This window comes from Trematomus bernacchii, unplaced genomic scaffold, assembly GCF_902827165.1.
Source record: "Trematomus bernacchii unplaced genomic scaffold, fTreBer1.1, whole genome shotgun sequence".
Classification (NCBI taxonomy): domain Eukaryota; kingdom Metazoa; phylum Chordata; class Actinopteri; order Perciformes; family Nototheniidae; genus Trematomus; species Trematomus bernacchii.
This window is the reverse complement of record NW_022988050.1, coordinates 12,323,658-12,338,905: the sequence shown is the minus strand read 5'-3', so window position 1 is coordinate 12,338,905 and position 15,248 is coordinate 12,323,658. Positions and strand designations below refer to the sequence as shown.

At 43.1% G+C, this 15,248-nt stretch overlaps 1 protein-coding gene across 2 annotated transcripts in view; it reads left to right on the top strand.

Annotated features, from left to right (window-relative positions):
- Window positions 1-80: 80 nt before the first annotated feature.
- The window catches only part of ppp1r9bb (protein phosphatase 1, regulatory subunit 9Bb), a 23,746-nt gene continuing 8,578 nt past the window's right edge, over window positions 81-15,248 (top strand). Inside the window, exons 1-4 of one of the 2 annotated variants that reach the window (XM_034119660.1) lie at window positions 81-172; window positions 411-2,035; window positions 13,047-13,179; window positions 14,889-15,009. In XM_034119660.1, coding sequence (XP_033975551.1) covers window positions 524-2,035; window positions 13,047-13,179; window positions 14,889-15,009 — 1,766 coding nt within the window. In that variant the 5' untranslated portion in view covers window positions 81-172; window positions 411-523. Of the gene's footprint in view, window positions 197-410; window positions 2,036-13,046; window positions 13,180-14,888; window positions 15,010-15,248 lie in introns of both variants that reach the window. The other variant, XM_034119661.1, reaches the window with a different exon arrangement.

Here is a 15,248-nt window from a genome sequence, read left to right as displayed (position 1 = left end):
GTTACAGTTACCCCCTTGATATACCTGATTTGCCTCTAGTCCACGGGCACTAGGACCCGGCGGCTCCCGGCTCCATGCAGCAGCGCTCTGCCGCTGCGAGAGGAGGACCAGAAATCTGCAGCTCACGGAGTGAAGAGATCAAAATGATGCTGCCTGTAAAAAGGGATTAAACGTAAGCAATCTGTCGTCAACTGCGGTAAATCCGCGGCTCATTACTGTTCTTCTTTTCTGTGCAAATATGTGTTTTTATGACTAATGCATTTATCGTTGAGGTTTACATTGTGGTAACGGCAAGCCAGCTAATGACAGATGCATCGTGCTCACTTTCTCCTTTGCATTGAATTGCAGCGGATGCAAGCAGGCCTTTAATACGATCTGTTGTTTTTGTTTCTCCCCATCTGCCGGTGTAGTCTGGGCGCCACCTTGCTCGGATCGGCTGCTGGTGGATAACATAGATTTGCCACCGGGGGTTGAGAAAGGAGACATGCCGTCGCTGAGCATCCGTTGCGACGCCTGAGTGACCATGATGAAGACAGAATCCACCTCCAAGAGCACCGGCTCTGGCTCAACGCTCAGGAGCCCATCCCCGCACAGGAACGCATACGAAGCGGGGATGCAGGCCCTGAAGCCCGCCAAAGACAATGCTGCCAACGGGGACATGCAGGATTGCCCCCGAGGGCGCAGGTACGGCTCCAACGTTCACCGTATCAAAAACATGTTCCAGCAGATGACGACCACTTCCCCAGCCGATGCAGAGGGAGAAGGAGAAGGAGAAGGAGAGGGAGAGGGAGAGGGAGAGGGAGAGGAGTGCGTCAGGACCGCCGACACATCGGTGCGCCTCTCCCTCCCCAGAGCCGGGAGCCTGAACGAGAACGTGGACCACAGCGCGCTGCTGAAGCTCGGGTCCACCGTGTCTGAACGCGTTAGCAAGTTCGACATCACGAAACCGGAGAATGGGCACCCCAGGGCCTCATCACCCAGCTACTCCAAGCTGCAGGAGACCCGCCGCATCTTCGAGCAGCAGCTTGAGAGGCAGATGCAGGAGAAGCTGCTGCAGCAGGAGAACCAGCAGGAGCAGGAGAACCAGCAGGAGCAGGAGAACCAGCAGGAGCAGGAGAACCAGCAGCAGCAGGAGATCCAGCAGCAGCAGGAGATCCAGCAGCAGCAGGAGATCCAGCAGCAGCCAGAGAAGCTGGCCACCACCAGGGTCCTGCTGAAACCAGAAAAGCCCCCAGGCTACCAGGAAAGCAGGTTGGAACTGATGGCTCGTTTCAACGGCAGCACAGAGTCCCTGGACAGCCTGGACTGCAGCGAGGCTGTGTCCCCGACAGTCAGCCAGCTCAGTGCAGTGTTTGAACGGGCAGCCGAGCTCCGAAACAACCTCCACCGCCTCTCATCTACCCCACCACTCCCTTCCAGGGGGGTCAGCGCCAAGGTGGGTGTGTTGAACTCCAAAATAATCACAAAGAGGGTTTGTGCCTTTGCAGCAGGCAGCAAGGAGGAAGATGCAAGCAATCAAATGGGCCAAGAGGGGCCTCAAAGGGGAACCAGGGGGAGGGCGACGCCTCCATCTGATAGCATTAATGGGGGTCAAAGCACACAAAACACTGAACTTTACAGTACTGTAGGAGAGCAACATGAGAAGAGAGAAAAGACAGTTTCAGATGCAGGGGTTGAGGTCAAATCTGTGGAACACTATGGGGCCAATAAGGGGTCTAACAGCACAACACTGCAAGGTGACATCCACATCTCTGTGGAGAACGGAGACACCACTGCTGAGAAGCTTCGCTCTGGAAAGGGGGGTGAGACGGAGGAGGAAGACAGGACACTGGACCAGTCGGGGCGTGATTCTGTGGATATCAGTACCTACAGCGCGGTGGGGGAGGACTTTGGAGGAAGCCAGGTGGATGAGGAGGAAGAGGAGGAAGATGATTCCTACGAGCCAGAGTCCAGCTGTGCAGAGATTAATGGGCTGCCTGCGGAGGAGGACCCGCCCCCTTCAAGGAAGATCCGCTTTAGCATTGAGCCCATCAAGGTGAGAAAATATGCAGTGGCAAAAAACATATGGAGTGGTAGAACATGAAGGTGTCAACAGACGCTCATCTAACTAGCTAGGGTGCTGATTTCTGTCTATATTCTGTGTTTGGTTTCACCCAGTGTGTTGAGAGGCCCGTTTGACTTGACCTTAAAGTTTATCTACCCTGCTACAGCCATAGTCAGCGGCGCTGTCAGCTGTTTTAATGAACTCACTCAGCTTCTGCCGGTGTCAGAATGATGCTGACATTTAGATTTTACCCTGTTTCAACACGGGGCTTTGCACACTACCAACAGCCCCCTCCCCTCCGCACTAGCCAGTTGCTAATGAACGGTCCTGCATTCCTACTGTGCAGCTGACATGGGCCCCAAAAGATCTGCCATGTAGATACTTATCTGATATGCAGTGGGAGCTGCTGCTTCTGTAAATAATTGCTGGGGGAGTAGGAACAAAGAGGCCTGAATAATTATTCCTGTTTTAAAGAAGTAGATACTCTGCTGTGGCCAATGCAAGGTCAGCGGGAAAGTCCATGGGGAGCTGGGTGAGGAATGGAGTGGTTTTGTGTGTGCGTGTGAGAAAGAGAGGGAGGAAGTGAGAAAAGAGGCTGAGATCTCCTCTTGGAAGATGAGAGAGGAGGATAGAGAGGAGAAGGAGGAGGAGGGGGTGGAGTTTATTTAAAGTGTCTCTCCGTGTCTGGCGGGTGGTGTAATGATCTGGAGAGGAGCATCAGATCCTCTCCTGCTCTGTCCCGCTGCTCTGCTCTGCCTTGAGGTCTGAGGCATACAGAGGCCAGCTACAGTGTGCACTGACAGTGTGCATCACAAACATTCCCTCACGCAGAAAGCCATTTCAGGACCAGCCAAGTCGAAAGTTGCTACTGCTCTCTCCTCATGGCTGCACACAGGAGAGCCTAGTCAAGAGAGCTGATATATAGAGAAGGGATGAACAATACATTATATTTTCATCATCATAGCATATTTGAAATGTAACCATCGTTCTTTTTGTATTGGTGCCCAAAATTCAACAAGCAATTTATTATATTTCATCTGAACACTGAAACTAGCAGAAGTTATAACATGCTAACATCTGTTTATTTATTGCATTCATTAGCTGTATTCAACAATGTTATTGTATATTTTCCTCATACCTTATTTAACTATTATCAGGCCTATATTTGGTTTTAAAAGAGTTAACAGGGGCCAAGAGTAAGATGGAAAAATGTCAACCGCTTTCATGTCTTTATGGTAAATATGAAGCTACGGCCAACAGCTGGTCAGCTTAGCTTAGCTTAGCACAAAGACTTTAAACAGCGGGTAAAAGCTAGGTAAGAAAACATGCTACCAGCGTAAACTTCTAAGCAGGTTTCCTAAAGTCATGAACTACTCCTCTTCATATCGGAGTAGTTCAACTCAGATTACAGTAATGGTAAAGAGTGCGACAGTTGGTGGGGGTAATGCAAGAAATGTATAATTTCCACAAAGGAAGGTAATATAACTACATGACAATCTGCTCTGTTAATGTTTTCACGAGGAAGGAAAACCATTTATATTTGTCAGGCCTCAAGAACACACGCAATGCTCACTGTAAACATAACTCTTCACATACAAAACCTATACCTTAAAGGGGACCTATCATGCAAAATGCACTTTTTGATGTCTTTTATACATAAATATGTGTCCCCGGTGCGTCGGGGAACTCACGCAGCGTCAGAAAATAAAACCCTTTCTCTTTTCCTCCGTACCCAAATCTTTTAAAAACGGGGGTACAACGAGCGGATACAGATTTGCTGCCGATATGACGTCAAATCGGCAGCAGACCCACAGAAAGTTGCTATCAGAAACAATGCCTGACGTGTTTTGGACGTAATCTCGTCTTTGTTTACATTAGCAAGCCTCGCTAACACTCAGAGCTAACCTGTACTGTAGAGCACATTTAGAGTGTTTAAATAGCAGGAAATAAAAAAAAGAACTCACCTTGTGATAAACCCGCAAGAGAAAAAGCATTTGAGCTCCATACTGTTTCAGAAATAATCCTTGACGTGGTTTAGAACAGGATGGCGTTTTATCACAGCATCATTTCACTTTATCTCCGGTAGAATTCTGATCAGGCATTAGCTCCGCCTCCTCTTTTTTTTTTCAAAGCTAAGGACCCACAATCCGAGTTTCTCTAATGGCGCATTTCCATTGCAGCGCGTAGCTCGCTTTAAGCGTGCCGTGTCGTGCCGTCCCCTTTTTTGGTTGTGCTTCCACTAGGCCTCGTTCCGGCGCGGCACGGCGCGGGGCCACTTTTTCCCCTCTTTTCTGGCCCTAGAAAATTGTGGTTCTATCGGGGCCAACAAACAGGGCTGAGTCGGGCTGAGTATGCTAAACTAGAGAGAGGAGCGCTGGCAAGAGGGCTAGAACTACAACAAGATGGACATATTTGACCGTGATTTAATTGTAATACACGTTTCAAAATGATGCCGAAGTAACAACATACTGATACCGGTTAGTAAAAACCATGAATTAATGCTTTGTCAAGTCTGCAGACAGACGGCAGGCGAAAAACCTTTTAAAATTCGTGTTTTTCTAGATGGAGATTGGCTAAGCTAACGCAGTATATGCCCCGACCGTCCACACTCACAACAACGGCCTATACAGACATAAATTAAGCAGCGACTGTATTCACCATGACACAGGCAGTCTGTGGTGTGTACTTGTTTAACTTTTGTCGAGTTTCTGAACATATATAAGGAGCTGTGAGCTCTGAGTGCTCACAGCTAACGGCTGTGTTGTGTTTCTGGATTTCTCATTGAAGATGACGTCACGGCTCCGCCTACACTGCGTTACTACCCAGTTCCTAAACTGTAATGGAAGCGCAGCATGAAGTGAGTCGGCCCTGTTAAGGCCCAACGCGGCCAAGCCGTACCGAGCCGTACCGAGTGTGGCCGAGGCCGACCGTGTAGTGGAAATGCGCCATAACAGGGCTGCAAAAGAGGGGTATGAGCAGTATGAGGCATGGCTACAATAGGTGATCTATTTGGTATTTTAAGCAAAAAACTTCACAGACATGTATTGTATAGGTATGGCCCTACAATATATTTTTCCAATATAGCATAATAGGTCCACTTTAAGAACATATTTAGGTATTAAGCAGAAAAAAACTGTCTTTAACACCTTAATTAAGAAACCAAAAGGGAGCCTATAAAGCATTTTAGCACAGCAATCTCTATGAGTGCATCTGCCAACAGATGTAATCAACAACATTTTTTTTTGCTAAGCCAATATTGGGCTCTATCCAAGCTGGATGAAGCAAACCGTTTTTGCCATTTTGAAAATCCCACGAATCCCTTATGATTAGGCCTCAGTTTAGCGTGTCTATCATGCAATTTTACTGCATGAAAGAAAAAGACAAAAGCAGACTTCTATCATATTACTTAATCCTCATGGGATCAAAGACGGTTCGCGGTAGGAAGCATTATGTGATAAAGAAGTCAGAACTCATAAGCTTTGATAAACAGGCTGAATTTGGTTTTGGACCCTGCAGTCATCTTGGCAGAATAACCTCCTACCGAGTCCTTTCACACTGTATCAGTGTGGCCTTTGTTATGGAGATTGATGCAGGGGTGGATGATAGTTGAGGGGGGCTGGCGAGGTCAAATGGGAGGTGCGTTATTTTTCTGCTCAAATGTCATGCGTCTGTATAGCTGTAAGTCACAGTTCAAGCCCTAAACAGGAAGTGCCCATGTATGGTGCATATGCAACAATTCAGCTTTCGGCCACAATCAAGTCTTGTTGTTGTGGTGATGGCGGTTGGACGTCAGGGCGCATGTCTCTTTTCTTTGTCCCCGTTTTACACTACACACTCCTGTCTGTCTGTCCCCTCACACTGTCAAAAATAGCAGTTCTGCTCCGGGTAGAGTTCACACTAGATCCTTTGTTTGCTCCTTCTGACACTCCTTCTCTCGTTCCTTCTTTCCTCCCTTTCGCTCTTTGTCACCAGTCTCCTACTGTTAGTAAAAATAGCAGCATTGTTATCGTCACAGACTTGCCTCGCTTTTCAGGGCCGCCTCTCTTTTTTTTTCGAAACACAGGAAGCTGCCTCTCATGCCTTATTTATTTGTTTCGCTTGTTTGTTTTGGCTCTTTCATTCTACATCACAACCTGTATCAACACTGTAGTGTGTGCTTGTTCATTATTTATCCTAAACCTTTTTAAAAGAGGCGTAAAATGAGATAATCTCCACTGGATTTGCGCTGTGTTCCCCTCCAAACCAGAAATAATCTGATTTATTTTTCATGCTGCAGAATCACCTTGCTCACTCATCGCCTGCTCTTACACTTTTTATCCTCCACACACACACTTTCTCTTGGATTTCTGCTGCCTACGCAACTCTGAACATTACTGCCAGCCTGCTCAAAGAACACCTATGATTTTGCTTCACACTGTGTCATTAACACAAACAAACTGTTCTTATATTGTAATAAACTGAGGGAGTTGAATTTTGAAAAACATAGAAGGAAGAAAAGCTTTTTTAAGCACAAAAACAATATAGAGATTGGCCAAAATGCAACCTTTGGTGGCTTATGTTCACCACTCAGCCCAGGGAGGGGTAATACATCCCCATATGCAAAGGTATCCTCAAACTGTCTATTACTCAGACACAGCAGGCCTGCAGCATTTCATACAGTGCATTACTCACAGTCAGGAGGGGTGGGGGACCAGACGGATTATCAGCAAGGTCACTATGCCCCACTTCCCAGTCCTGCAGTGGTGGTGGGTTACAAGCATAGACTGTTACTGCGACATGCCGTGTTACGCAACGTCTGAGCGTCCATCCTGCCATTATCTTGCCAAGCTTAAAAACCAACAACATACAGAGAGCCTACAGAGGTCTGTCATCTGTCTGTATATATCATGCTTAGGTTACTAAACATACAGTAGAGATAATAGTTTGTCTATCCTCAGGGGAGAAATAATGCTGATGTAATTCTGTTTTTACATTTGTCAGTAAATGTAATTAAATAAATGAAAAAGCCAACACCAACAATGTGTTAGTTGATTCACAAGTCTTCAACAAGACATTTATTTTCTAGAAGATTTAACTAGTTGCAAATATATGTTTTCAGTGTTACATTACAGGTTGAGTAATAAATAGTGTATTTGACATGGTTTATTTGGGGCTGAAAACACTAATTACATTCAGTATAATGAAGCAACATGACACCCATTGTGGCTCATTGATTTGTTTTAATTGTTCTTTGGACCACAAGGGAGGTCTATGGCACAAAGGAAGTTACTATATATGACTTTAGCTATCAGGTTTTTGTTATTTTAAGTGGGGTTTTTTATTTATACTTTTTTTTTGGGGGCAACCAGTGCCTTTAGTGTGAGGAAAGACTTTAGATGGGGAGACAGAGCTCTACCAACTGAGCTGTACAGCGGCCCTAATGGGGTTTGTTGACAATAATAAAAGGCAGAATACAACCTAAACCTTTAAAATTACAACAACACAAGACCTCTTAAGAATGGTATAAATCAAACTCTTGCCAAATACCGTTAAATAATTCAATAGGAAATAAAAAACGACATATATTATATATATAGACCTGTATTTGGATGTGATTATGTGCAAAGAAATATATAAAATATGTAAGTATACAGGATTTTAAATATTAACATAAAATGCATATAGAACACCTAATACTATTCAATAAATAGAAAGCTCTAGTATGGTGGCAAAGAGCAACACAACTAAACACATGTATATGTAATGTATACATACATTATAATAATAATGTAAAAAATAATACATGTTAAAATGATTGATTTAGTTGCTGTATCCTTCCACATACTATATTGCTATTCAGTGGCTGACGTTTCTCTCATGCTGCTGTGTTTCTCCCCGGGGTCAGCGGTGCTAAGCCCAAACATGAATTCTGACCGATGGCTTGCCTGCCAAAACACACAGCCCTGGTGCCATGCAACCGTTACCATGACAAAGCTTACATATTCATATTATTGGCTGGAGGAGAGTAGTCCATGGCGATTGCAGCCAGGACCACGTCTATATATTCTGTCTGTGTGCTGCACATCTGGGATCTGGATTAACCTCCAGTTTTAGGCGGATTTAGAAGCAATTACCTGCCATTTCTGGACATGTTTAACTTGTGGTCGTTGGGGAAGCGATTAATAGCCGTGTTATCAAACTGGGAAAGTGCCTGTCACTTTAATGACGGTATTGACTTATAGTGTGATGTAAGGACACAACCTCCATAATTTTTGCTGACCTCAATATCGTCCCTGTTGTGCTGTCTGGATGTTTGTTTACTTAAGAATATCACCAAGATATTCGCTAACAAGAGGCCAGAAATAACTAAAAGGTTAACCCTTTCATTATAAGACGCAGGCCTTTTTGTTTAGTTGTATTTGTTTAGTTTTAACTGAATATTTAAAGATTTTTTTCCAATTTCAATGACATACTATTCTTAAGAATGAATTGCTCCTTTAAAAGGAGCACTTGCATTATTATACTATTATATAATCATAATATCATTGATGGCAATATATTCTGGGTCAATAAATCCTAGTCGAATAAAAGCGTCTGAATAAAAAAAAAGGATTAATTGTACTTATGAGAGTTAAAGGTGTTGAGTGTCAGTAAAGCTCACATTCCCACCAGCTGGCAGTTTGAATAATAGGAGTTATACAAATGATGGAAAGTTGGGTGCCACAGTATGTGGACAGACATAATGGAAACACGCTATTTCTGTTGTTCAGAAAACCAACAGCACCTCCTCCACACATCCTATTGGCCAAAATTAGATGTGTTTTTGGAGAGTGAAGAGGGGAAAGAATCACAGCAGTTGACATGCTGATGTGGGCAGTGGGGGAAGGGGGGGGAGGCGGGGGTACCGAGTTTAACCAACACAATGTTACCCAATCGCATTATAGCCAGAGGGCCGGCAACGGAACCACACTGCAGGAGAGCAGCTCTGTCATTTAGCCATCTCTCTGTCACGACATTGTTAAATGGTAGTTTGGATTGACTGAGTTATTTTTATACCCTTTAACAGTCCCAAGTGGGTGCTCAGTAGAGACACAAACACAAGCTGTTAGCTGGTGAGCTAGCTAGCTAGCTGCCCATAGAGCTTTTGTAGGACATCCCAAGCGGCTGGTAGCAGAGGGAGGGAGGGAGGGAGTTTCCTGGCCATCTGTTAGCTTCTCTGACCTACTATCTGCCACAACTGGAACAGCGTGCTTCTCCAGTCCTGCCCTCCGCCCCCCCACCCCCCCCACCAAATACCCTGCTTTTAATCCCAATGTTTGTCTTCCAAAGATAGCCACCTCAACGTTCAAGGAGTTCATCTTCTACTTTACATACTTAAGAGGAGGTTTGGGTGAGAGGTTGCCTCGTGCAGGATCTCATTAGCCTGTCTGCCCTGCATGGGATCATGGAGGAGGGAGAAAATCTTCTGCCAGGAAATGAAAGTGTTGATTCTGTGTCAGCGAGGGCTAGTTGTAGCCCGGCCTGCATCATGGCACCGCTCGTGAACTTGCCCAAGGCTGGAGGTCACGACACACATGCGATAATGGGTGTGTTTTTTCCTCCTCAGTGCCACGTTAAACGCTGCTGCACGTTTGATCTTCGGCAGCATCGTGGGCGTAAAATGAGGGCACCACGAGCCACCAGCTGTGCCTCTTGAGCTTTAAAGTCAAGGAGTGAGACAGTGCAGCGTGAGAGTGAAACAGTAGGCATGCAAGCTTGCAGTGCTCTGTTGTTGTTTTATGCTCCGTTACTTATGTTGCAAACAGTGTATTTTGTGTGTCTGTAATCCACATTCTGCTAATCCCTCTAAATACGAAGGTAACCTAAATCAAAAGCCATTAGACTGCATTGCTGCTCTCATGCTATCTGTCATCTGAATAGGTTAAGTATAATTTGCTGTACTTAATTCAAAGTGTAAACAAAAATCAGTTCTGCTATAACAAATTATTATTTGCATTTTACATGAAACTGGTTTCGGCCAAACGGTAACTCTATACAAGATCAAAACGTTTGGTAAAATGCACATAATTTCATAGATTCCATGTCTGCAAACTGCTTGTTCTGTCTGATCAAAACTTGCTAAATATATAAAGAAATAAATGATTAATCCACAAATATCAAAAACTCTGTCAGTTCAGCTAATAGTTCAAGAACAGAGGAAGCATATTTCTCAAAATGGCAAAATAACCCTTTTCATATTTTATCTGCACTCTACTCAATAAATTGACCAATAGTAACCTATGAAAACACTACTATACTTTTTGTTTAACTGAATACAATTCCTGCATGGAAAAAAATGTTTGATCCCAGAATAGAGTTGCAACTAACAATACTTTCTAGAATAATACAAAAAAAACTTTTAGCTGATTAAATGTCAGAAAACAGTCTATTCTCAGTTCCTCAAAATCCAAGGTCTCTTGTTTTGTCAGTTCAAATCCTAAAGATTATCAGCTTAATATCAAATAAATGTGAGAAAAGCAGAAAATCACCAAATTTGGGGGCAAAAAAACTGGTTGGTTATTAATTTTTGCACGAAAAAAGATAGTATTACGAATGACACTTTAGGCCATCCTACACTGTGTTGTGGGCCCAGTTTAATATGTAACTCATTTATGTTCATAACTAGTAGACCTTCTTCCTTATCAATCGAAGACCCCTTGGACTTATCAATGCAGCTTTATCCCAGATAAAATCAGCAGGTCATTTCAACCCCATCATCGTTTGTGTGAACGCAGTGTCGTGATTTGGCTCAAAGGCGATAACATTTTAAGCCCTATTCTTATGGCTAAGTAAGGCTTAAGAGTAGAGGGACGGGCTTGTACAGTGTTCAATGATGCATGGACATACAATGATACTGAATAAATCGGAGAGGGGAGGGGCTCCTTACATTTCAAAGGCACTGTCAAAACTGACAGGCTCTTTACTGTGGGGTTGCCAGGGAGACAGGGACCATGTGGCTGAAGGGGTTTGCAAATGAAGCTACGAGATGCTACTTTGCAACACAGATGGACAGACTAAACAGCGGGGAGAGAAGTGAGAGGAAGTAAACAAAGACTCAAGAAAGGTGTGTTAAGTGTTACAGCAGAGAGAACGAAGGACTGTGGAGAGAAAGGTTGATAAAAGAAATGGAAGAAAGTGTGAAAATAGAAGTCCGGCTCAGAATTAGTGTGGCTAGCAGAGCATGCAAGGTGGTGCATGCATAATCGCCCTGGAAGACTGAGAGTGGGCCTTTTAAAGATTCAGCTTACTCTGTGTGTGTGTGTGTGTGTGTGTGTGTGTGTGTGTGTGTGTGTGTGTGTGTGTGTGTGTGTGTGTGTGTGTGTGTGTGTGTGTGTGTGTGTGTGTGTGTGTGTGTGTGTGTGTGTGTGTGTGTGTGTGTGTGTGTGTGTGTGTGTGTGTGTGTGTGTGTGTGTGTGTGTGTGTGTGTGTGTGTGTGTGTGTGTGTGTGTGTGTGTGTGTGTGTGTGTGTGTGTGTGTGTGTGTGTGTGTGTGTGTGTGTGTGTGTGTGTGTGTGTTTCTGCTTGCGTGTGTGTGTTTCTGCTTGCGTGTGTGTGTGTGAGCAGCTGCAGAAGGCCCTCCATTAGCATGCTGGAGGTGGTTATGTAAACTGTCATGCTGGTGGTGGGAAACAGAGTCCTCTGTCTTCACGAGAGCAACTTCAGTGGTTGTGATGGATTTCCCCCCCAGTGTGTTCGACACACATTACGGCTGTGAAGCGATACAGCTCTGGTCCTCGAGGAAATGCTGCGGCCGTCTCAGTTGAAGTGGTCGATACATTTGAATTGCATTATGTCTGCATTAACAGTGGCGGTCAGATTTGATCAAAAGAATGCATCTGCCTCGTCTTTCTCAGCAGCATTCATGTCAAAGCCCTCTCAGCACTTGGTGATGGGCTGAAGTCATTTATTTATTATGGACAATATTTTTTGAATATTTTACGTAGCCATTAATCTATGAAGTAAATATTTTGGTAATCTATTCATTGTAACCAAATAAATATTCATGCAATAAAAGCTTTGTAAGCATTTAAAATATGGAAATGTTCTGCTTTCCTCAGATTTTACATCATATTAATCTAAATATCTTTGGCTTTTGGACTGAAATATTAATAAATGTATCAAAACATACATGCAGCCTTTATGTAAATACTGTATCTAATATATGTACAGATATTCTAAAAACAACTGCAGTTAAATGTGCTGTGGGTTTGGTTTTAATCACACACAGACACACACACACACACACACACACATATGACTTAACATTAACCATGCTCTTCAGGGCGAACAGGAAGTGCTCTCTGTTTTCAGTAGCAGAACTAATTTTGGAGTACATGCAAGAAGAACAGGGTAGCATGAAAAAGCGAAAAGAAACCATGGCTGCAAAGAAAAGAAAGGCTCTTCAAGTTGTAGAATATCCAAGGAGACATGAAACACTCATTGACCTTTGGACAGTGCAAACACACCACAGAGAGGATCACTCATCATCAAGGGGCAAAGGATAGTTGACATTTTGGAAAATGCACTAATTTGCTTTTTTTGCAGAGGGTTAGATGATAAAATTGATATCACATGAGTCTGTTTATTCAATGTGAAGCTACAGCTAGCATACGGTTATCTTAGCTTAGCACAAACACTTGAAACAGGGGGAAACAGCTAGCTTAGTTCTGATCAAACATATAACAACTAATTGTTGTTTTTGAAGGATGGAAGAAGATCGACTGTGTTATTTTGTGATATTTAATTGAAGGTATGTTTTATATATTTGGATAGATGCTAGCTATATTCCCCCACTGCTAATCTTTGGGCTAAGCTAAGCTATTGTCTCCTAAAAGTATTAGTATGAGAGATGTATTGATCTTGTCATTAAACTTTCTGGAAAATTTGATTTAAAAATACAAGGATTTTACAATTTATCCTGATTTAAAGGACATTTAAAGGTTTATGTGTTTATGAGTCTGATGGAGTGTGTCTGTCTCCTGCAGGTTTTTGCCACTTACCCCAATGAGGACTACGACAGGCGTAATGAAGATGTTGATCCCATGGCAGCGTCTGCAGAGTACGAGCTGGAGAAGAGGGTGGAGAGGCTGGACCTGTTCCCCGCAGAGCTGGAGAAAGGTAGAGAACATTATAAAGTTGATCTTTATCCAATGCTATTGTGTACAGGATTTGAGGATGTTTTTCAAGCATTGATTCAACCTGCTCGAGGCACCAGGAGGGTGGTTTGCATGAAATTGGGAAGCAAAACGAATACGAGAAATTTGACATCCATGGAAACTGAATTTAAAATGATTATGGTTATGTGATAGACCTCCTGAACACTTGGATTTGTCATTTCCATTTCTCTTTGAAGCCAAAAGGAATAAAAAGCACCTGCATTTTTGTATTACTTATGTAAAAGGTTCTTCACTGACTGCCTTCTGCCAACCACCCCCTTCCCTCCAGCCACACTTCCCTCAACATCCCTTCAACATTATGCTCCATTAATATATTAATAGAAGACTATATTTAGAATGATGTGCAGGCCAGGTTACACAGGATACCATATGTGGCCATCCTCTGTCTACTGTAACTTTTAACTTTTATCCATGTATTTTTTCTTTTAATGTTTATTTTATTATCTTTCCTTTTTAATGACTGATTTTAAATGCCATTTTTAAAATGTCTTCCATTTTTGTAAAGCACTTTGAATTACCTTGTGTTGAAAGGTGCTATATAAATAAACTTGCCTTGCCTATATAAACGATATGCTGCTGTATGTTCAAATTAACACCTCTGCACATTACACCTCAGGCAGGAAACCCGGGTGCTATCACTGATCTCTCAAGTCACATAAAGCGTTAAACTGAAGTGTTTTGTCATAACAAGAGTCCTCGAGATGAAAAGAAGCTAGTGCAGGCTTTTATTTCAGCTATAAATATATTTCAGCAACATGCAGAATGCTGCTGTCACTTCAGAGAAAATACATCAGAGAAGCTGCCGCGTGCCGTTTAAGAACTCTGGACAGGACAGCAGTACATAACCACAAGCTGTAATTATTAGCCAACTGCTATATATGCTTGATTTAAAAATATTTATAAATGTGCTTCTGTAGTTCTGCATTTGATGAGGTAAAACAGGTAATTGTAACTACTATATACATATTTCATAAATGGTTAATACCACACTAAAATGTAGTTGTACACTGATATGCGCTTTTTAAAAATGTGTATGAATTCCTCCTCCTGTGAGATAAGTATCTACTTTACTAATATGACAATATAGCAAAACCTAGTAGTAATTAATAAACACTTCAAATGTTTTTCAAAATGTTGAATATACTGAATGGTATTTCTTCACAGCCCATAGATTGTAATACCACAAGATACACTTATTGCTTATTACAATACACTGTAACAATGGAGGGTCCGCTTACTGTCAGTTGATAGCAGTAGTGTGCTCAGAAATGCAGTAATGCGCCAACAAAGGCAGGGATTAAGTGAACTGCGAGCTAGCAATTATGGATGTAAACAATGCAAGGTTTAAATTTGGCTTTGTAAATGTTTTATGAGGAAGGAAATGCATTGTCGGGGCCTCAAGGACACACACAATGCATTAGGTGTGCAACACTGTAAATGTTTACAACTTTGTTTGTTTATGAGAAAACTCCACGGGCAACTTTAATTTGACCACACCTGTGGGAAAGGGAAAGGGGCTCTTCAACTTCTCCACCCAAATGTATCTGTTCATGGTTCAAACGGACAGTTTTCAGCCAAAACGTACAACTGAATGAAAGCTCTGGATTACAGTCGCAGTATGGTAACAGCGCGTCTGTTTCTCTCTTTTAGATGGTGAGGGTCTGGGCATCAGTATCATCGGGATGGGTGCAGGGGCTGACATGGGCCTGGAGAAGCTGGGCATCTTTGTGAAGACAGTCACGGATGGAGGAGCAGCACAGAAGGACGGCAGGTATGTTAAATCATGATCAATTCACCTCGGATCATCCTGATTCCTTCACAAAAGAGGCAAACTGGAAAGGCCTATGTAAACCACATTTGAACCTGAGGTCAGTTTATTTGTAGTAATTTATCTCTTGCTTTATCAGCCCATTTATCTTTCCGATTCCTGCCAACTACGAAACGGTGTTGCTGCCAAGAACGAGGGCTCATAAATGGAGTGTTGCTTGTGTAGGCTTTAGTCAAAAGATG